The following is a 22181-nucleotide window of genomic DNA, read 5'->3' as shown; positions in this document are numbered from 1 at the left end:
AGCAAGGTGCCGTAAGACTTCATTAGAGAAAAATAGCAATTTCTGTCCCACTCCTTCCCATCCCAAACCTACTTTCCAGAGACGATCATTTTTTGAGTCTTACATGCTAATATTATGCTAATATCACACTAATGTTTCTTGATTTTTAAAAAGTTTATATATTTAGCTCCTGAATTCTTTCTATAAAAGAAAACTGTGGCTCTTTTATACCAGATTTCTATACATATAAATTTCCCCCATCTTTACAATATCATTATAGAACATATTTTGGTTTAGTCAATATATTCGGCATTAATGTTAGTATGAATATATAAAAATCATTAACAGCTGAACCCTATATTATAGTATAATTGCATTTCCATTCTTGTATTACTTCCAATTTTCCCTGGATTTATTAGTTGCCTTAATTTCATTTTTTTTAAAAGATTTTATTTATTTATTTGTCAGAGAGAGAGAGGGGGAGAGAGAGCAAGCACAGGCAGAATGGCAGGCAGAGGCAGAGGGAGAAGCAGGCTCCCTGATGAGCAAGGAGCCCGATGTGGGACTCGATCCTAGGACACTGGGATCATGACCCGAGCCGAAGGCAGCTGCTCAACCAACTGAGCCACCCAGACGTCCCTCCTTAATTTCATTTTATTCGATCAATTTATTTTATGTAACTCTCACTAATGTAGCCCAAAAGTTTTCTTCAAAACTCGAAAATTTCTTCTTTCTTTTTAATAAGATTTTTAAAAAATATTTATTTATTTATTTGAGAGAGACAGAGTGCACAGTGAGGGGAGGAAGAGAGGGAGAGAAACAAGCAGACTCTGTGCAGAGCAGGGAGCCCAGTGTGGGGCTCAGTCTCACAACTCTAAGATCATGACCTGAGATGAAATCAAGAGTCAGATGCTTAACTGGCTGGGCCACCCAGGCACACTGAAACTTGGAAACATCTTGCAATATGGTCAAACAGGTCAATCTGAGTTTTTTGTGTTTTCCTTTTTTCTTGGCGACATCCCCCTAGGAACCCTCCATCTCTTCCTATAATTTGGGTTGATTGCCCTCTGATTCTGTTGCACAACTATTTTTTGTTTTATTTTTTAGTCCTTAAAAAATACTTCCTTTCACTTTTTAAACAAATTCATTATCACACTGACTTGTTTCTGTTATATCTATATACATATGCCTTGCTTTTATTAATAGTCTGTAACCCAGAAGGACTAATTTTTAAAAATTAAAAATAAAGAATTATTGGTCTACATTTAAGCTGATGAAAATATGCAGGAATGTTAAAAGTCATAAATTACCTTGATATCATTCTTTTGTGGAAATAAGATTCCTCACTCTGTATATACTCTAAATAACTTTTTTAAATAGTAAGATATTTAAGATATTTAAATAGTAAGGATATTCCCATAATAGAGAATGTTTAGGGTATTTAAGACTTTGTTAATTTTTATAGAAGCAGACCTAATACTAGATAGCAGGAGTACATTTGTAAGGTAACAGTTGATTTCTTTCTTCCTTAGGGTTGTCACATGGTGACTGAAGAGCTTCATTCTATAACCTTCGAAACACAGATCTGCCTCTATGGCCTGACCATAGATTTGGAGGTAGGCATCAATCAAGTATTTACTAATAATATACTCAGTCGTTGGCTGGCATTTATAGATGAAAGCTGAGTCTTTTGTGGGTATTAGTACATTCCCTTTTTATCATTTTTGTTTAGAATTTTGTTTAGAAACTTTAGTTTAAGAAACCAATATGTCAGATAGTTACTAATTAGTCAACATTCTACTATTAGAATGTATACTATCCTGGTTAAATACAATGATCAAATCTCATGGGCATTATCAGTTGAATATCTATTGAATAATTGGTTGCCCAGATTGCATGTTTGTTGGTTCATTTTCTGGGATCTTCTGAGTCATGAGTAGTTAGTGGAAAGCCTAAAGAGAAATAAGTATCCTTAAACCATGTCACTTAACGATATATTTTCCAAAAATTTCCCTTGTACATGAAATCCCTCAGAAGGAAAGCTTTTTTAATGTAATGAGTAAAGACAAATGATAGGAACATTAATGATACACTGTTTTGATCCTCTTATAACAGTCACCCTAGTACTCAAAGGAGGAATAAAGCCATTTTGAGGATTAAATCGAACATGACTATGAGCTCCTTGAAGGCAAGGCATCATGATTTGTCACTCCATTAGCCGTGACTCGGTGCCTGGCCCGTAGCAGATGCTCAACACAGGTTAAATCAGTGAATGGCTGGTGTGTGAAGGAAGAGTTGATATGCCCTGAATATGATACTATTTGTGGGATGTATTGTTTTAGAGTTCTGCTTTTCCTTTTTTATTGTAATGAGTGCAAATATGTAAAAATTTTCCGTAAATGCCTTCCTCATCACTTCTTCCCACACTTCTGTTTGTTTCCGTGAGCTGTTAACTGAGGGATCTCGCTGTCCACAGAAATCTAGCCACTGTTACCGAGAAGGGACTAACGTAGGTTGATTGCATTTGCTCCCTGGTCTGTGAAAGCCTGTTTGTTCCACGAGGCTGAGGACAACAGTCTCAGCCCTGCTAAGCTGAGTGTCACAGCAGACCAGGCTGCTGTCTTTCTCATAAAGCGTCCGACATTGCTTCCCTCCCCATCTTCTGCAGTGAAAATGCCCATGTCTACCACGGACGTTAATTAGATGTCAGATCATAAATTGAATATGTTGATCCATTTCATAGGTAAATTTAAAATTAAATTCCTTATAGTAACTTATTAAGAGTACAGCCACAAAATCAATACAAGTTCTAATTAGTTGCTGTATGTGATATAAGTATAAACATTTGTGTGATGTCGAGGGAAAATACTGGAGAAGCTAAGTGACCAAGCACTCTGAAAGGATTCCCGTTTTTATGGCTTCTTCCATCCCTACACCTTGATTCATATGTGCTCAGAAAATTCCCGCTCCTTCACAAGCCATTTTAGTAACCAGGGCAGGGAAGAGACCAGGATTAAAGGAGTAGAGCTGGCTTGAGCTGACCCTTTAGGGGACAGGATCAAGAATAAAATCAGCACAAGGTGCAACTACCTGTAATAACTGTGCTTTTTTTTTTTTTTAACCAGACCAGCTCGTTACCTGTGGTGATGATTTCCAATGTCAGTCAGTTACCTAATGCTTGGGCATCCATCATTTGGTACAATGTGTCAACCAGTGATTCGCAGGTAGAGTCTCTGTTCCTATTTCTCCTCCTTTAATTCTATTTGATTTGTTTTATTGTCAAAAGACCCATCTGAATCAAAAGACATATATATATATAAAAAACCCATCTGAATAAAAAATCATATATATATGTCTTTTGATTCAGATGGGTTTTGACAAATTTCAAATTTCATATATGTATGTATATATATATATATCTATATCTGTATATATATCTATATATAGATATAGATATATATATATATATACATACATATATGAAATTTGGCATGTCTTTGTAGGTTGTTTTCTCCCAGAACTCCAATATATTTAATATTTAGTCGCATGAATGCTCTCTCATGTTATATTTAAAGTGATGTGTTTTGATGTACTTGGACGCTGGAAGAATTCCAGCGGCAAAACTGATGGGCGGGTATTGGTTACTTCTGTGGGTCTGATCCCTCCCAGCAATGTGCCTCACAGAGAGTTCTAGTCCCACCCAGTGGCTCTATTAACGGGACTGTGGGGAGACTTCTTGGTCTGGAATTTAATGTCTGACTGCTGTGTTCACCTCCTTAACTACTTCTGGCCACACCTCCACACAGACTTTTCTACAAAGGTAGAAAATTAGTTTCCAAATAAATGACTAGAATATCATCCAATGTTGCCTAACTACCCTCTGACTAGACAAATTTTCAAGTTGATTATAGATTTAATCCGTTCTAGGCCCAAATTGAGTTTTAATGCCATCTGGTGGTTATTTGAGACATTGATCAGAAATTGGCCTCAAGTTACAAAGCTAGCTGAAAACAGATGCTCTTCTTAAAAGACACCCGGGGAAGAGAGCAACAAGAAACGATGAGTCAGCCCTTCCCCTTGTTCCCTCTTACAAAATCTCGGTGTGTTGTCTTGGAAACACAAGACCTAGAGAAAATAGGTCAAATATAAATAACATTTCTTCTTAATTCAAAGCAAATATTCACTCTTCAGGGAAAAAAATTTTTTTTTACCTTAGGTCCTAGCAAAATAAGAACAGATGTGATGAGTTAGCTCTGAGTGTTTTTCCTTCTTTAAAAATGTGCCCAGTAAGGAAACAACATGGAAGATGACTTGGCCTGATTCCTTCTCATCCTCCCTTGCCCTGGCATCCGAGACAGATTAATTGCAGAGAGGAAGGCTGCGTAGGGAGTGTGGTGTGTCACTTCCTCCCAGGCTGCAGTGAGTGCGGGGCTCACTAGAGAAGTTCTCCTGCCTTAAAACCAAGAAAAGCCTACAGCCCTGGAATTAAATGCCATTCCCATTAGGAGCCATACATATTCAGAGCTTTTCATTCAACTTCAAGGTGGAGGAGGAAAGATGGGTCACTTCCCTGTCCTCCGAGTGCAGCACTGTTGCACTTAGCTTTCCTCAGCATCCTCCTCCTGTCAGAAAGCCACCGGAGTTGTCACACGAGCCATCCCAGACTCTGCTCTGCTCCTGGATGAGGAACGTGGGCAGCAGGTCATGTACAGCTTACAGTAGAGATGCACGGAGTCCAGCATAACAGCGAACTCTAGTTTCTCTTCTTCACGCTCTTCTGCTTCAAGACCTAAGTCCCCAGACCTTAATTAGGTTCTATGCCGTTTGGTCATTTATCCAGACACAGTTCTCTGGTTCAGGGGAAACAGCTTCTCTAGAAATTCTCTCCATTCCTCCCCTTCCTATCTCCCACTTCCTGTTGGAGGCTGTATCCTCTTTTATTCCCACCATCTGAAATCTCGTGGGTTGGTTCCTTTTCTTGCTGCCCAGTGTAGTTTATGCTTCTCCCTATACTGCACTACGTTACTCAATTCTTCCCTCCTTCTGTCTTTAAAACATCTTTCTTGGCTTTCACACCTTCTGCTTTCCAGTAATCTAAAATGAAGTCTTCTCTTTGACTGTTGTTGACCCAGTTTCTGGCACAAGCAATCTTGTTTGCAGTTAGTCATACAGAAGGTTCTCTTGTCCAGATCAGAAGAGAAAGTCTACTATACTGTTCACAAAACAGGACTCAGGTTAATTACAAATTCACATTGTAGGGTCACCTACGTTAGCCTGAGGCTTAGCTTTTTGTGCTTTGGGATTCTTTGTTTGGTCAAAGTATAACTTGTACCAATCCATAATAAACTAATTAAATAACTCAATATAGGTTTTGCTTAAGATTGATATATTTCAGAAAAGAATATTTGCCCAGTGATTTGTTGGACAGTATTAAGTACTTGTATGAATTGATTGATAGCCCATAATCCAAGGAAAGTTAAGAAATGCCCAATGGTTCTTTCAAGGATAAGATGGAGCCATATATTTTATTGGACCCAAGGGTTAAGGAACTCTTTAGGAAAAGACAAAATCAGTGTCAGTTTAAAAGCACATCAGAGATGAAGTGATATTCTGTATATTAACTTAGATTGGCCTAAAGAGTTTAAAACAGGCATTTTGGATACTGAATTATAGTGTGTTCAATGTGATTAATGACTTTGATCATCATTACAACTCTATTTCAGAACTTGGTTTTCTTTAATAACCCTCCATCTGCCACTTTGAGTCAGCTCCTGGAAGTGATGAGCTGGCAGTTTTCATCGTATGTCGGCCGTGGCCTTAACTCAGATCAGCTCAATATGTTAGCAGAGAAACTTACAGGTGAGAGTGGGTAGATATGGGAGACTGCCCTCTGTTTGGGGTCCTCGAGCATTTTAAAGAGCCAGATGATATTACTACTATTAATAATAATAATGATAGTCACGATTTATTGAGTGCCCACCGTATTGCCAAGCACAGAGCTAAATGTTATGTCGTCTTTCTTGGGAAAGGGTAACTAACTCATTATTCCATCCATTTTATAGATGGGGATACTGAAATGCAGAGGTTAAGTGACTTACCATGCCTGCGTGGCTAGTACATAGCAAAGCCAAGACACAGACCAGGCCTGTCCAGTTCCAAAGCCCCTTCCTTTCCATTCCACTTTCCAGTCTCCGGGGTATTTGATGCCATTTCCACTGAGTGTGATGTGAAGCCTTAATGGTGCTTTGACTTTCCTACTAATATCACAATGGTCCTTAACCAACTCGACAATAGCTGATTCCAGCACCAGGGAATTTAATAGAAATTAAAAGCCACCCGGACAATACTTAATTCTCCATATCAAGAAAATTTCAGTTTTGACTAACATGTTTAAAGTTTGTAAAATAGAATCACTGGTACTTCCTGTGGTGACTATAGTGTAAGATTTTCCTAAAACAATTTCAAAAGATATCTATATTTTGACAAGTCTGGGGTGAACATATTTACGACCAAGAAAGAGTTAAGATGGCATTCGTATACTAGCATATTTGTGTACTAGAATTGCATACAGAGTAGAGCCACAGATGCATTTGCACATCAGTAGTGAACTCGTGTGCAATTTGGCAAGTGCAGCTGGGATGCCACTTGGATCCACTACCTGCCCAACAGGTATTTAAATGAATCAGATCTTTGGGGAATATTAAAAATTTAGTTAATGTAAATATGTTTTTTGAACTTATTTAGTTTAAAAACTGCAGTAATAGGCATATTTGTTGCGTGAATAAAGTTTTTAATATGTAGTATAGATAGCAGCCATGTCCTTCCAGATCTTTATGAAATTATCCTTATGAGTATAATTTCCTTAAAAATTTAGATAGAAACTCCTGTACCCTTTCATCGCCCTGAATCAAAGTAGTCAATGGCTTCTTATTGCCCAATGGATCTTGAGTTCATTCTTTTTCTATTAGTAATTAGGACTCCTGGTGATCTGGCTATATCTAACTTACATAAATTTATTTTATGTTTATTTACCAACATCAGGCAGCTCTTGCTGTCTCCTATATAAGCTGTGTTCATGTCCACTATGTTTCATCCTTCATTATTCTTACTAGAGTGTGGTTTCCTCTTCCTTCTCCTCTGATAATTTATATCATATCTATTCATGGGGGCCTGGCCCTAGACACTCACCCTCTTTCAAAGTTATCTTAGCTTCTTCATTGAGAAGAATTTCTTCTTAGAAAATACATTTCATGGTATCTTCACGTTTTTACTGTTGCTAGCATTAAGAACAATGCAAACCCATAACAGGTGCTTAAGAAATTTTTGAAAGGGACTGGGTAAAGTCCTAATTGTCCACCTTGGGGGTGCCTGGGTGGCTCAGTTGATTAAACGTCTGCCTTCAGCTCAGGTCATGATCCCAGAGTCCTGGGATCAAGCCCCACACTGGGCTCCCTGCTAGGCAGGGAGTCTGCTTCTCCCTCTCTCTCCCTGCCTCTCTGCCTACTTGTGCTCTCTATTTCTCTGTCAAGTAAATAAATAAAATTTTTTAAAAATAAGTAAATAAATTGAGCACCAAAGTGAAAAGTCTTAATTGTTTCATAAAAATCTCATTCTTTTCTTTTCTTTTAGTCCAGTCTAGCTACAATGATGGTCATCTCACCTGGGCCAAGTTCTGCAAGGTACAAATAGGGGAACAAAAATATTATTCCAAAAAATTTTTTTAAGTAGTGTTTCTTTTTCAGCCTCCACATCATAATCTGGGATTTTGAGGGTTTCCTGGATACAGTTTTTTTTTTAACTCTAAACTATTGTCTTATGTTTAAAGGAAGTATTTTGGGGTGCCTGGGTGGCTCAGTCAGTTGGGCAACCAATTCTTGGTTTCTGCTCCGATCATGAGCTTAGGGTCTTGGGATAGAGCCCTGCATCAAATCAGGCTCCCTATTCAGTGGGGAGTCTGCTTCAGGATTTTCTCTCTCCCTCTGCCTCTGCCCCCTCTGGCTTTCTTTCTCTAAAATGCATAAACATTTTTTAAAAGTTTAAAGGAAGTATTGCACTGAAAAGTGGAACTTGAATTACTGTATCAACATTACTGTTAAAATAATCATTGTCCTGACATGTTTGTTTATTACAATAGGAACACTTACCTGGTAAATCATTTACCTTTTGGACATGGCTTGAAGCAATATTAGATCTAATTAAGAAACACATTCTTCCTCTTTGGATAGATGGGTGAGTTACAGGCTATACTTTCCATATGAGTTCATTAGGTTCTTATTTTTAAGCTGTTGGGTTTTTTCCTTTCTTTTTCTTTTTAAGCATGTTTATTGATGGGGGTGGGGAATAGTTCAGTTTTTTACATTCCTCACAGAGTACTGATATTTACTTTAATCCTACAGGAGTATTTCATTGACTTTCTATTATATTCAGAATGAATTTAGGTCTGTTCTTTGTAAATGAAATAAATACAAATGTAATAAATTACAGTGTTTGATCAGATACAACTGTGCATTGTTCTATTTTTAGGTATGTCATGGGCTTTGTTAGCAAAGAGAAGGAGCGCCTCTTGTTAAAGGATAAAATGCCTGGAACCTTTTTGTTACGATTCAGTGAAAGCCACCTCGGAGGGATAACTTTCACCTGGGTCGACCATTCTGAAAATGGTACCTGCGCACTGTTGCTCACACGTGGGACATTTGTACTGGGTTTGGCTCTCGATATTTCAGTTTTCAGAAGTGCGTAGCATGGTGTTCTGCTCTTCATGTGTCCAGGGGGTTGAATGCTGGTTGTTACAGTTGTCCCAGAAGAGAGTCCCACGGATTTCTCACGGCCTGTGTGGGTGTCCTCTCTCGCCTGGAAGGCAGCGCTGTCTGCATGGCAGGGAAGGGCCAGCCTTGTTTGATAGCCAGGGACGTGGAGGTGATGCGGGCAGGAAGAATGGGCCCAGAGATGCCTGCAGGAGCCTGAATGTCCCCCCCCCCCCCCCGCCACACACCCACCCTTTCTGTCTCTCCAGGAGAAGTGCGATTCCACTCTGTGGAACCCTACAACAAAGGCCGGTTGTCCGCTCTGCCGTTCGCCGACATCCTTCGAGACTACAAGGTTATTATGGCTGAAAACATTCCCGAAAACCCTCTGAAGTACCTTTATCCTGACATTCCCAAAGACAAAGCCTTCGGTAAACACTACAGCTCCCAGCCATGCGAAGGTTAGGTTCTTTCTGTTCGCCTGTTTTCGTCAGCTTTTGGCAAATAACCTCATATTGCAGTAAAGTAAACGAAGTTCCTCTTTTGATGTTTACTTTGACTGTCATAAGTCATAGGGCGTATGTGGCGGTCAAGGCCTTAAAAACGAAGTAGGGTGTCAACAGTTCCTGAAGAGGGACAGCTGGGCGGTCCAACCCAAGTAGTCAGTCACCCGTGGCTGTGCCCAGACTCACGGGGCCATGGGGCCGACTCACGGCTGCCTGTAGAGCTTCCAGCTTCCTCCTTCCTAAAATGGGAGCCGGGCTTACTTCACATCTGTGACTGGGAGACAGGAAGAGGAGGAGGAGATAATGATTAGAAAGCTGTTAAGAGTTGTTAAGAGCTATGGGAGGGGCACCTGAGTGCCCTCTGGGTTAAGTGGTTAAGTGGGTTAAGCCTCTGCCTTCGGCTCAAGTCATAATCCCAGGGTCATGGGATCGAGCCCTGCATTGGGCTCTCTGCTCAGCAAGAAGCCTGCTTCCCCCTCTCTCTGCCTATCTGTGATCTCTGTCTGTCAAATAAATAAATAAAAATTTTTAAAAAAGAGTTATGGGAGTCTGTTTTCTGCAATGGAAAGCGGAAGTTTATAAGCTTTACATTTTTTGCCTTACTGTAGTCTCACGATTGTGCTTGGGCGGTTTGCTTGCCAGGGAGGGGGCGAGGGGGTCAGCGCTTCTTTCCCCACCCGCTGGCCTGCCGATAAGTCTGGACACACCTGCCTTTCCTGGTTGTATCCTAAGGGGCTAAAATAATACCCAACCAAAAGAAGCATTTGGTAAATATTTGTTAAATACATGAAGAATATAACTAATTTAGCTACATAATTGTAATGTAAGTTTACCATTCTGTACCTCCAATGCAAGTGTACATGATCCGTTAAGATGCTCGTCCATAGCGACGAAATCCGAGAGCACCGTCTTGCTGAATAGCCTGCAACTGTCACCCACAGACACGACCTGCTGCTGCCCTACTGACTTACGATAAATCCCCCAATATGCAAATCAATCAAATATAATCAAACTTAAACCATAACATTGAACACAGGTAATTTAGTTGACTCCCACTTTTTCTCACACATTTTGGAGACAATTTTGTGTAAAGTCAGATTAGGCCTGCCAGGAGATTTTTCTCTTCTTACACATTTTATGTTCATCTCAAATACCGTTTCATCTATTCAACTACAAATTTTTGTGAGTCACTAAACAATCATAATCTCCCTCTTCTTTTTAACATTACTTATATTTTTCTAGACTTCAAAAAATTTATTAGTAATATTGATAACATTTTTTCCTGCCTTTCTTTTCCAGTTTCAAGACCAACAGAAAGGGGGGACAAAGGTTACGTTCCATCTGTTTTTATACCCATCTCAACAATGTAAGTAACCTTAGCCACATGTAAAATATCTCTTACTCAATTTTTCTTTTTTAAAAAAAGCACTTGTACATGAAATTTTAGGATGGAGCCGAGTACCGATATACCTGATGATAAAGCATTTTAATGCTCAATGTCCTGTTTGCTCTAATACATAAAGCTAGTCTTCAGGAAGCACCATGGTCTACCATGACTGGAATTATAAAGTTGCCTTTTTAGATGTCGTATATCCCAGAGTACGCTGAATGATCTGATTTCAAACAATGAATTAGGCATCTCAGAGAAACAAATAGATGAGGCCCTAGAAATGAGTTCCTGACACAATGTCATCGGAAGCCGTCATTTTTAATCCTTTTCAACATGTACTTTGTTATCTCTTTAAGCCGAAGTGATTCAACTGAACCACATTCTCCATCAGATCTTCTTCCCATGTCTCCAAGCGTCTACGCTGTGCTGAGAGAAAACCTGAGTCCCACAACAATCGAAACTGCAGTATGTTCCCTTTCTTTTCTGTTGCTCATCAAGGGCACTCCTAATGAAGCAGATGTGGTACCCGTTAATCAAAGGGGTTGACGTTCCGCCTGAGAAGTGAGAAAATGCTTTTGTTGGACCAAATCCCTGAGCATAACACTGGGTGTGTCTGTATGTTCCTGTGGGTCACTGATATGGGCATTGAAAACAGACACCTTCATTCATTTGGGCTGCTTTAAGTTCTTTCCATCAAAAGCCATCAAAGAATTCCTCTTCCTCACTCATGTACATTTTGTCCCTACTTCTACCGTTGGCCGCACCACTCCCCACCACTCTCCCATGTTAATAGACAATATACATTAGTCGATATTTATAAGCCTATAAAGTTCGATATTTATTTTAGTTCGAGAATCACAAATTCCAATTTTCCTTTATTAATTTTACTTGCATTATGAATCCTGTCCCAGGAACTTCTTCAAGTAGCACGTGAATTACAGTCAGTAGCAGCATAATACTACTCTCCTGAGAACTTAATCACAATCTTAAATGAAATAATGTGATGGGGATACATCCTATCTACTATTATTCCTCAATACCATCAAGTGACTCAGTTTACATTCAGACGAACATATGAGAATAATAGAATCCTAAGCCCCAAGAAATTTGTATGTTGGGTGTGCGGGAGAAAATTTTGACTTTACCCTTCAAGGTTCCTTTGGCTGATCGAAGATTTAAATTGACATGAGACAGATTAATAAGAGAGAATCAAATAATTAATAAGTAAGTAAAGCACTAACAGGGGGGCCGTAAGAATATGAGGCCCACAGACAAGCAGTTGAGGCTCGTACACCATTCTGAGCTAAGAAGAAGGGGCTGGGATCTGAGGCTTCAAAGGGATTGAAGACAATTCACAGGAAGACGAAAAAGAGGAAATATTTCATAAACAAATGTTTGCTGGGCTATACAGAAACAATGGGGCACAGAGAAGAATTTTAACAAACAAACTTTGAGTTCCTCCCTGTCTACCACGCCTCATTCATATTATACTGTAGTTATCTATGGTGATAACTCCCTTCTTGGAGCCAGATTCTCTGTCTAAATTCTTTTTTTTTTTTAAGATTTTATTTATTTATTTGACAGAAAGAGATCACAAGCAGGCAGAGAGAGAGGAGGAAGCAGGCTCCCTGCTGAGCAGAGAGCCAGATGCTGGCTCGATCCCAGGACTCTGAGATCATGACCTGAGCCGAAGGCAGTGGCTTAACCCACTGAACCACCCAGGTGCCCCTCTGTCTAAATTCTTTTAGCCAGTTAAGGGGAAGGTCAAAATCTCTTCCTGAGCTTTTTATTTCTTAAAAATAATCAGCCTAAAATAATCTACATGCTAAAAAGACACATTTGGGTGGCAAATTTTGTTCCTCTACACAGATTATAAAGTTTTAGTCCTCTCAAAGGTTTCCAGGGATGGGGAAACCCACAGCCCCCTTTGACAGCTTATTCCAATGTTAGTTGTCTTAAATCATTTAGTTATAAGAGAACTTTTGCTACATTTTTCACACATTTTCTCAGCACATTTTTGTGGGATGAAATTTGTGAATGCTTACTAGTTAAATGGTAGAAAGATTGTGAAGTATTTAGTAGACAAAAAGGTGTTTACCTAAAAAACTATGACTTATTTGCAAAAACCAGTAATTTCCTCAAAAGTCATTTTCATTTTCCAATTTTAGATGAAGTCTCCGTATTCTGCTGAATGACAGGAGAAATTCTGGGCACTCAAAAGAAGGAAGCAAATGAAAAAGCTTAAGGACTGATCTTTGCCAACAGTCGTACTTATTTCTTCAGCTTTGTACATACCAGTTTCCAGGAAATGGTTGAAGTCTGAAGCTCTCCTCTCACTGGCATGACACCACTAACTGGGAATGTCCTGACTAAAATGCTAAAAACCGAAGCTTCAGATAAACTTGCAAGATACGACACTTTAAGAAACCAGTGTTAATATAACATTAACAAAAAATTCATTTGTATTTGTTTCATTTTTTACTTTGTTTCTCACATGTTACTTATGATTTTGGCTCTAGAAGGATTAAGTGTTAAGATTTCAGAATAGGTCATGAAGGACAAAGTCACACCTACATCACTCAAAACCCAGCAAGAAGACCTGAGAGAAAAGCCAAATAAGCTGATATCCTGAGTTCTAGCAGGTGAAAGCCATCACCCTGGATTTCAGACATTCTTCCCTCTGGAAATCCCTCTCTAACTCCCTCCACCCCTCTTTTGTCCCTGAAGCAAGCCAAACAGAAGCTAATGTTTAATGGGAAAGATTTCTAAAAACAGAAGGTCTTAACACAACCTGCCTTCTCAGAGAGATGCCATCTTACCAATGGCATCTTCTACGCCCACTCACATGCGCCCAACTGGATCCTCTGTTGTTCCCCCAGAGACAAAGTTTGCACCTGTCCCAAGGCCAGTTCCCTTATTCCTTTGTAAGCTCCTGATAGTAGTCTCTCTCTCTTTTTTTTTAAAGATTTTATTTATTTGAGAAAGAGAGCAAGAGGGGGAGAGAGAGGGAGAAGCAGACCCCACCGAGCAGGGAGCGTGACGTGGGGCTCAATTCCAGGACCCTGAGATCGTGACCTGAGCCAAAGGCAGACACTTAACCAACTGAGTCACCCAGGTGCCCTTCTGATAGTACTCTTAAGGTCAAGGTGTCTGTTACCAGGCTAACTTGAGGTACATTCTCCCAATGCCCTCCTCCACATGCCCAATTTTCTGCAATTCAAATATATCAACTGGCAGCAAAAGTGGAGGAAATAACCATAAACCTGGTTTAAAGTTATTATATCTTGATTGGTACTTTGAATTATATAGTGATTATTACAGTTTTATCTTTAAAGAGGTAATCTCCTACCAGGATAACTCAAATAATGGGATTTAGAAGCCAAAGAAGGTTGCAGAAGCTTTTCATTTTCTGGAATGTATTAAAAGTATGATATACTCTTATTCAACAGAATGTTTAAAAACTTCTCAGTATAGAGCCCCAGTAGCAGAATGCCAAGGTTTCATGTGTGATCTCAACCACCATTGTTATTTGAGGGCAGACGATGCAAGGACATCTGCAATGCACTCCCTCTAACAGAGGCAGAGGCCATGTAAGAGTAAGAGTTCAGTAAGTGGCTGTTTGCACTTAGATTCAGAAAATCAAAACCAAGTTCTTGATCGCAGTATAGACTTAGTTCCCCAAGAGTGTGAGTCTTGCATTCTAGAAATCATCTTTGTGAGAGTAATGGGACTTTGTCAGGGGATTCCTGGAGACTCCTGTTTAGTTGAGGATAAGATTTGCCACATGAGATAAAGTGCAGTGAGTGGGAAGGGAATTTAATCACCAAATCTCCACCAAATCTTCCCCCAGAATATTTTTTTCCTTACAACTGGCAGCAAATAAGTAGCATTTAACAAAACAAAATGTAGATTTATTTTTCAAATATTAATCACATTTTCACTCCTCCCCTCACCCATCCCAGACCAATCACAAACGCCCATTTTGCTAATCCCTTTTCAAATTCTTTTTCACATAGGCTCACTTTGACCAACTGTACTGAATATCAGTACCTTTATCTGGAATAAATGTTGAAAGGAGGCAGTTTCCAGTTAACTTCCTCAAAGTCTTTAGGTAGCAAGGAAGGACTCCCGAAAAACTATAAGGAATGAGTATGCTTCTGGCATACCCAAGGGATTTTTCTGTTAGCTCGCATGTTCAGGAGGCCCAAGAGCTCCCTGAAGAAGAAGGAACAGAATTAGAGGTCAAACCAATTACGGTTATACTGTAGCAGATAACCGCGGTCAGACTTAGCAAACTGCCTCTGCGCACACCCTTCAATTTCTGACATAATTTTCTTTTTTCAAATTGACCATGAGCACTGATTGATTTGACTGCTTGCATTTTTTTAAAGATCTATTTATTAGAGAGAGAGAGAGAGAAAGAGTGTGTGTGTGTGTGTGTGTGTGTGTGAATGGGGGAGCAGCAGAGGGAAAGGATCGTCGCGCAGACTCCTCACCAAGTGTGGAGCCCGACGCAAGGCTCCATCCCAGGACCCGGGAGATCATGACCTGAACCGAAACCAAAAGTTGGCCACTTAACCATCTGAGCCACCCAGGCCCCCCGACTGCTTACAGTTTTTTTTTAAAGTCTGGCTGAAGGAAGTACAATAAACACATAATAAATTCACCCTTCTCTGACAAACCCATACAGTTGTGCAACCGGCACTGTAAGACACAACATGCCCACCAGAGTCCTCAAAGAGGACGCTGTAAAAACACCATGGACAGGCTCTGCATCATCTCTAGAGCAAATACACCAAATAATTCTATGGGGCTTCCCATGTGGACAGAGGCTCTAGTTAACACCAATCACGTCCTCTCACCCTGTTTATAATCTCCGTATGGCTTCTGGTGCTGTGGATTAGCAGCTCCTACCACCCATGTATGGATAGAAGCCTGGAGGTTCCTGAGTTTGGATGGCAAACATCAGTCTATTTTCATAGACTTCTAATTGAAACTTAGAATTTCTTCCAATTAGGAATAAAGGCGACACGCACACATTTTTGTCACATTACAGTTGTTACAATGACCTCAAACTACTGCTTATGCTAAGCACAATTTTGAAATTGCATTCATCAGACCCGCTGCTAGATCTTATTTAATGCCATTAACAAAGAGGCCCTTCTATCACTATGCCACAAAGTGGGTTTTAATATTTTGATATCCGCATTTCCATGTAGTTGGTTTTCTATTTGATCTCATGTATTTTATTTTATTCAGCTAAAAACATTACTCTTTGAAGGAGTTCATAGGTTTCCTCAGACTGACAAAGGTGTCCATGGCACAAAGCTTAAGAATCCCAGCTCTGGATGGCGACCATAATTCTCAGCAGATCTTTCCGAAGTCGGACATTTTTTCATCTCTTCTTAGTCTTTGGTGCCTCTCTCATCACCTCCCCCAACAGTGGCTTCTCACCCTGCAAAACATCCGCACACAAGACTGAACTACTTTCAGTTTCTTTGATGGCCCAGGCTCCCTCCCCCGTCCTTCCACCGCATCCTCTCAATTCTCCAACCCATCCCACCCAGCCTGCCACCAGGATAACATTCACACACCCTTCAGGTTCTAGAAAGCCTTCTGCCCAACCCTCCACCCCTACCCCCACTCCATGTGGACACCTGTATGACTCAGGTCCCTTCACACCTCCTCCAGATGCTCTAGGTGCCCCGGCACCATTCCTACCACTGTTGTTGTGCAGGCCTGTCAGCTGTCATCTTCATTAGACTCTAAGCAAGCTCTGTACATGCAGGGACCAAGAAGGCTTTGTTCACAAGTTCTAGCCCTAAAATCTAGCGCACTCAGCCCCTTAGAAAGTATTTGTCAATGATTTAATATTTGAGCACATCTCACTCATAATTTCCAAACTCTGTAGAAATGCTCTGGATTAGATTGTCTGATTATTAGCTCGTTCTAACTTCTCTTTTATTTAGATATCTTCTATGTGCCTAATATCCCAGACATATGGCTGTGCACAGATGAACCAACTGCTCTTGAAATTTCCCATAACTCCGCCTTTGTTAAGCTCACTGCCTTTATACTCCTCCCCTGGTTGAAAGCCTTACACAACTCTCTCTTACATTAGACTCCAAAGTCATTCCCTCAGATGTCTCACAGAGCACGGCCAATGGGAAGAAGACTGGAGGCTGTCTGGACAGGGCGGGGAGGGCGGGGATGGGAGTGCGGTCAGGAAGGGTGTGGAGGAGTGGTGCTCTCATTCACATCCTTAGGGAGTTTTTCAGAATACACATGCTTGTTATTCTCTGCCCCTCAATTCTAGCTCGACAGGTCTAGAGCCAGTGTTGAGGTCTGGATGGTTGAATTCACCTGTGATTCCTGATCCCAGTATTGGTCAATGGTGTGATGCACTCGTAAAAAAATACCACGATTGTGTATCAGGGACTGATTACTTTTCTTAACTCAGGTTTCCCATCTGAACCATAAGACACACTCAGTGATTTGTTTGACTATTTTCTCAGTTGTCCCAAGGATGGTACCTAGTGCCATTCTAGGTATAGAAGAGAGACCACCCAGATGCTTCAGGGCACTAGGCTTAATCCTTTCATGAAACCTGGGATGAAGCATGCTGTCACAGCACAAAGTCCCTCCTGTTATGAGGAGAGATGAAAACAGACAAATAATAAATGACAAATTTAATAAGTACTATGAAGACTATATAGAGTAGTTGAAAAGAGTGGTCAGTGAAGGTCTCCCTGGGGAGATACTTGATCTGAGACCTAAAGAATGAGAAGGAGCAGGTCCATAGACACAGCCAGGAACACAGCATCCTAAAAGAACAGTACACACATGAGACCCCGGCTGATAAAATCTTGAGTGCTTGAGGCCACAGGGAGGGGAACGTGGTGAGGCATGGAGTGACTGGGACAACACGGGTAGGAGACAGGGGCAAGACCAGATCATGTAGGGCTCTATAGGGAAAGCTGAAGGCTCTGAATTTTATTGCAAGTGCTATAGGAAAAAAGTGGTGTTATTATTTTTGTTCCTTCATTACCTAAGTTTTGTTTGTTTGTTTGTTTTAAGTAAATATATAACAAGGTTTCTATGGGACTACTCTCCAATTTCCACTACTTCGTTAGTGTGCAACCTGAGCAGTTGCCCAGGGCCAGCATTCACAAGGACTCCATGCTTGGTGTAATGCCCTACATTGCCTTCTAGAAATTCTTGTAAGTTCTGAATAAAGGAATCCATATTTTCATTTTGCACTGGGCCCTGCAAATTATATAGCCTGTCCTGTCCTTCAAACGGGAAAATAAACATCCCTTTGCGTTGTGGGAATTAGGTGAGGAGCACTTGCTGGGGCATTTGTCGCAGCCCTGGGACTGGCGCTCACTCTCGCATGAGGCAGAGGGCTGCGGCATGGCGCGACGGGTCCCTTCGCGCACTGGAGTCTGAGGTTGGGACCCGGTCACCCCAAGTTGCTGGTGTCCTTCGCTAGTGATGGAGCCGAGCCGGCCCCGTCCGTACCTCCCCCAGTCATGCAGTGGGCGGCACAGACGGCTGGCAGGACCCAGACTATTTCCCCGGGTCCGTCAAAATTCTGGTCACGGTGCGGTGACCAAACCACTCCCCCATGATACCCTTCCCCCACTTCCTCGGTACAATCACCGCGAGGGGGAAGGCAGGGGGCAAGAAGGCTCCCGGAGGGGAAAAGCCCCTTTGACAGGTACAGCAAAAGGACTCCGGGGGCAGCAGCCAGCCCCGACCTCCCCCTCCACCGCAGCTGGGGGGGTCCGAGCCCGAAGGACGCGGGGCTCGCACGAGTGAGCCCGCCCACCGACGGCGGAGAGAGACCGGGCGCAGGGAAAGGGCGCCCTCCGGGGCCGAGGAAGAAAGAAAAGCGCGACGGCTACGGTTTCCAGCGCCTTAAGGGGTTAGAGCACATCCCCTCGCTCCTTCCAAAGTTAACGGGCGCCGTCCCGCCCCGGCCCCCGCCTTCCGTCCCGTCGCGCCTCCCGCCTCAGACTCAGCCCGCTGGAGGGCGCAGGCAGGGGCCGCCCGTCCGGGACTGGCGGTCGCGTCACGCCCCCGGCTCTGACCCCCACCGCACCCCCGCAGGCTCGGCGCGGGGGGAACCCTGACCCGCGGCCCGTCGGTGGGAAAATCCCCGGGCCCCGCGCTTGCGCACTGCGCCCCGACTCTGTTCACTTTCGCTTTTCGGTTTCCTCCCAATTCTGCTCCTTCTCGCTCCAGGGCCGTTTCCCCGAAAGCACGTGGGGCGGCTCTTCCGAGCAGCGGCGCCCCTCCCGCCGCGCGCCGGCCGCGGCCTCGGAGGCGTTTCCAGCCGCGGATAACCTGCGCTTCCCAGCCGGCCGCCGCCTCTGGCGCAGGTCTCCACAGGTGCTCACGACGGTGTTCGGACCATGAATTGAAATGTGCTCAGTACAAGCATTTGTGCAAACAGGAGAAGAAAATTATATAGTAACCCACCGCCCAGAAACTTGAACATTTTCAAATATTTTCCCTGTCTCTCCCCTTTCCCTTTCTGAGTGTTCCATGGTCTACATTTCTATATATCCTTACAGTAATAGGATATTGTTTGTTTTCCTGCATTTAATTTAATTTTATACGTGGATATTTCCCAATAACTAGTCTTTGAAAGCATAACTTTCATATTCTAGCATATGAATATCGAAAATGCGGAGAACCAGGAAAGGAAAGATTCCTAGAACTGTAACATCATGCGAACTGATGAGTTACTCAAGCGCTTTCAAATTCTCATCATGAAATGTGGTTTCTAGCCTCCTCACCATCCTGACTCTCCTTTAAGTAAATACCGGACGAGGGGTATTCTTATTACCTGCCATTTCCGATTGAGCGCTAGTGACTTACCCGATACAGTGTTGAAAAGTATTCCCACGCCTAGCACCAGAGAGGACCTGTCCTTTGTTGCCTTTTTTTTTTTAAACCCAAATACAGGTCTTTGCATTTACTCTCTTAAGTATTATCCAGTTGGTGTCCGCACAACAACATTCTACCCGAAGATAACTTAGACTTTTGATTGTGTCTGTGAATTAGGGGGCTATTTCAGCCGACGGGGGGGACCTCAGGGCCTTACAGCGCTGACCACAAACACCTCTTACTCACGGTGTGTGGGTAGGCTGCAGCAGTTCTGTCCTGGCGGGTAGGCGCAGGGGTCTCCTCACATCTCTGCTTCTAGGACTCAGGCTGGAGGAGCCGTGGCTGCTTGAGCCTGCCCTCTCCCAGGGCAGAGAAGGAGCATACGGACAAGTGGGTCACATCGAACATTCGCAGTCCCAGGTTGGTTAGACCTGAGTACCTCCCATCTGCTTCTATTCCATGTTGTGGCCAGAGTGAATGGAGGCAAGGAGTGGGAAGGGAAAGAAAAAAAAAAAAAAAAGGAAAAATAACACAATCTACCAAACACGGTATTAGCTATTTTTTCCAGATTTGTGTCTTTTGCAACGTTGACACGGTTGGCATAGAGATACAGTTTCCTAAACGGGCCGTTATAAGGGGGCCTTCACACGTTTGGGTTTTTCACTTCTGGATCTCTTGTTTTTCTGTTCGGTTTGGTTTTTAATTGAGTTGCTTTTTTAATGGTCAGTATGTTAGTCACACTTACAAAATACATAAGCTTGCCCTTCTGGAACTTGGAATCTTGGAGGAAATAAGGCTCAGATACTTTCAAAACCATAATATAGGGAGTGTGTGGTGATTGTTGACAAAAATGGAGACACTTGTGTGTCATATTATTTCAGAGACAAGATTAATGATCATGGGGTGAGGTGGTTCCAGAAGGAGAATATAGGATTTGGGCTTAGTTTTAACAAAATTGAGTCAAGATTTGATAGGTGAAGTGAGTAAGGGGCAGGACATGACATTTAGTATGTGCAACACTTGCCAATGGTATGAGCAAAGGGACAGGAACAGGGAAATGAAAAGCTTGGGGATGGAGGCAAAACAGAGGATAGAGTTTCGTCAGGTAACGGGACAGTGGGAGACAAGGTTGGAGAGAAGGGTAAGGACATTCTGTGGAGGACCCAGACTCACAGAGTTTGTTTTTTACCATAAATGCAATGAGAGTTGTCAAGGCTCTTGAGCAGGGACTGAGTGTATCACTGAGGTTAAGGTTTTAGAGAAATTAATTTGGCAAATACAGTGGAGAGGAAAGGGATGGAAGAAGGTAGTCTCCCTGGTCTCTAGTGTTCCGGGTCTGAAGTGATGCGAGCTACGGGAGAGTATGGTCAATGACGGTACAACAAAGGAGGATAAAGACAGGGAAGGAGGCATCCATAGAACTTGATAACAAGTTCTGACTCTTCTTAGAGTCAGATTTTCTCAAACATTGTCTGGGCCCTTAATGCAGGTGAGTAGGAGGGGAAGGGCATTTTATGGTGGCCTGGAATCTTTTCTTACAGAAGGCAGCTACTTTGGTACCAAGGGTCATTGCTATCACAGATCAGTACTGGTTTGTAAGGGTGAGTATGTGACCGGAAGGAATGTATAGCTGTGGGAAGAGAAAAACTACAATAGAAACACATTTAAGCATATCTGTGGGAAATTAATTAGATCCTTTTCCTACCCAAGTTTGCCTTATTCTTCAAGGCTTGATTCAAGTTCCATCTGCTTGAAAGAGCCGGCTTATCTGATGGGCATACATCCCAATAAGATCGGATCTAGGAGCACCTGGGTGGATCAGTCATTCAGCGTCTGCCTTCAGCTGGGTTATGACTCCAGGTTCTTGGAATGGAGCCTGCACTGGGCTCCCGGCTCAATGGGAAGCCTGCTTCTCTCTCTCCCACTCTCCTGCTTGTGTTCCCTCTTTTGCTGTCTGTCTGTCTGTCTGTCTCTGTCAAATAAATAAAATCTTAAAAAAAAAAAAAAGATTGAATCTAGGCTGGCCTGTGGGGTGCCTACCTGGGGGAGTGCCATTTAAGCTGAGTTTCTAGCTAAGACATAAAAGATTAGTTAGCCAGAAAAGAGGTTGGGGGAAAGCCGATGTTGCTCCAGGGGGCTTTCCAAATGAAGAACTGCTGGTGAGAAGTCCTGAGTTTGGGGAAAGAGCTTGGCATATTCAAAAACTAAGAATGCTGAAGTACAGAAAGGAAAGAGAGGCACAAGATAGGATTAGAGAAAGAGATAGGGGAACCAAGGCTTTGTAAGCTATATTTAGAAATTTGAATTCTGTAAGAAAAGCCATCACAGGATTTTTCAAGTTGGCAAATACATGATCTGCTTTGAAATTAAAAAAAAAAAAAAAAATCACTCAAACTGCTGCATGGAGAATGGATTAAAAGGGAATTAAAGGCAGGGGCCCTGGCTGCCTCAGCTGGTAGGGCAAGCGAGTGTTGATCTCGGGACTGTGAGTTCAAGCCCCATGTTGGGTGTAGAGATTACTTAAAAAAACAAACTTAAAAGGGGGGCGGACAATGAAGAGCTTAAGTGAGGCAGCCACTTGGGACTCTACTGCAATTATCCAAATCGGAAAAAAAAGTGGGGATGGTATGAGACAGACAGAAGCTGGTGAGACTCGAGGAATATTTG

General features: G+C 42.2%; 1 protein-coding gene across 1 annotated transcript in view; it reads left to right on the top strand.

The window, feature by feature from the left end:
- Positions 1-13074, top strand: part of LOC111141082 (signal transducer and activator of transcription 4) — a 91171-nt gene extending 78097 nt beyond the window's left edge. Inside the window, exons 15-24 of the mRNA XM_022493418.1 lie at positions 1512-1595; positions 3105-3203; positions 5703-5838; positions 7609-7658; positions 8114-8208; positions 8503-8639; positions 8993-9184; positions 10529-10595; positions 10976-11084; positions 12788-13074. Coding sequence (XP_022349126.1) covers positions 1512-1595; positions 3105-3203; positions 5703-5838; positions 7609-7658; positions 8114-8208; positions 8503-8639; positions 8993-9184; positions 10529-10595; positions 10976-11084; positions 12788-12814 — 996 coding nt within the window. The 3' untranslated portion in view covers positions 12815-13074. The remainder of the gene's footprint in view (positions 1-1511; positions 1596-3104; positions 3204-5702; positions 5839-7608; positions 7659-8113; positions 8209-8502; positions 8640-8992; positions 9185-10528; positions 10596-10975; positions 11085-12787) is intronic.
- The last annotated feature ends 9107 nt before the right edge of the window (positions 13075-22181 follow it).

Source organism: Enhydra lutris, unplaced genomic scaffold (genome assembly GCF_002288905.1).
Source record: "Enhydra lutris kenyoni isolate GAN:26980312 unplaced genomic scaffold, ASM228890v2 scaffoldscaffold1, whole genome shotgun sequence".
Taxonomy (NCBI): Eukaryota; Metazoa; Chordata; class Mammalia; order Carnivora; family Mustelidae; genus Enhydra; species Enhydra lutris.
Note: the sequence above shows the minus strand (reverse complement) of the source record. Positions and strands in the feature narration are given on the sequence as shown.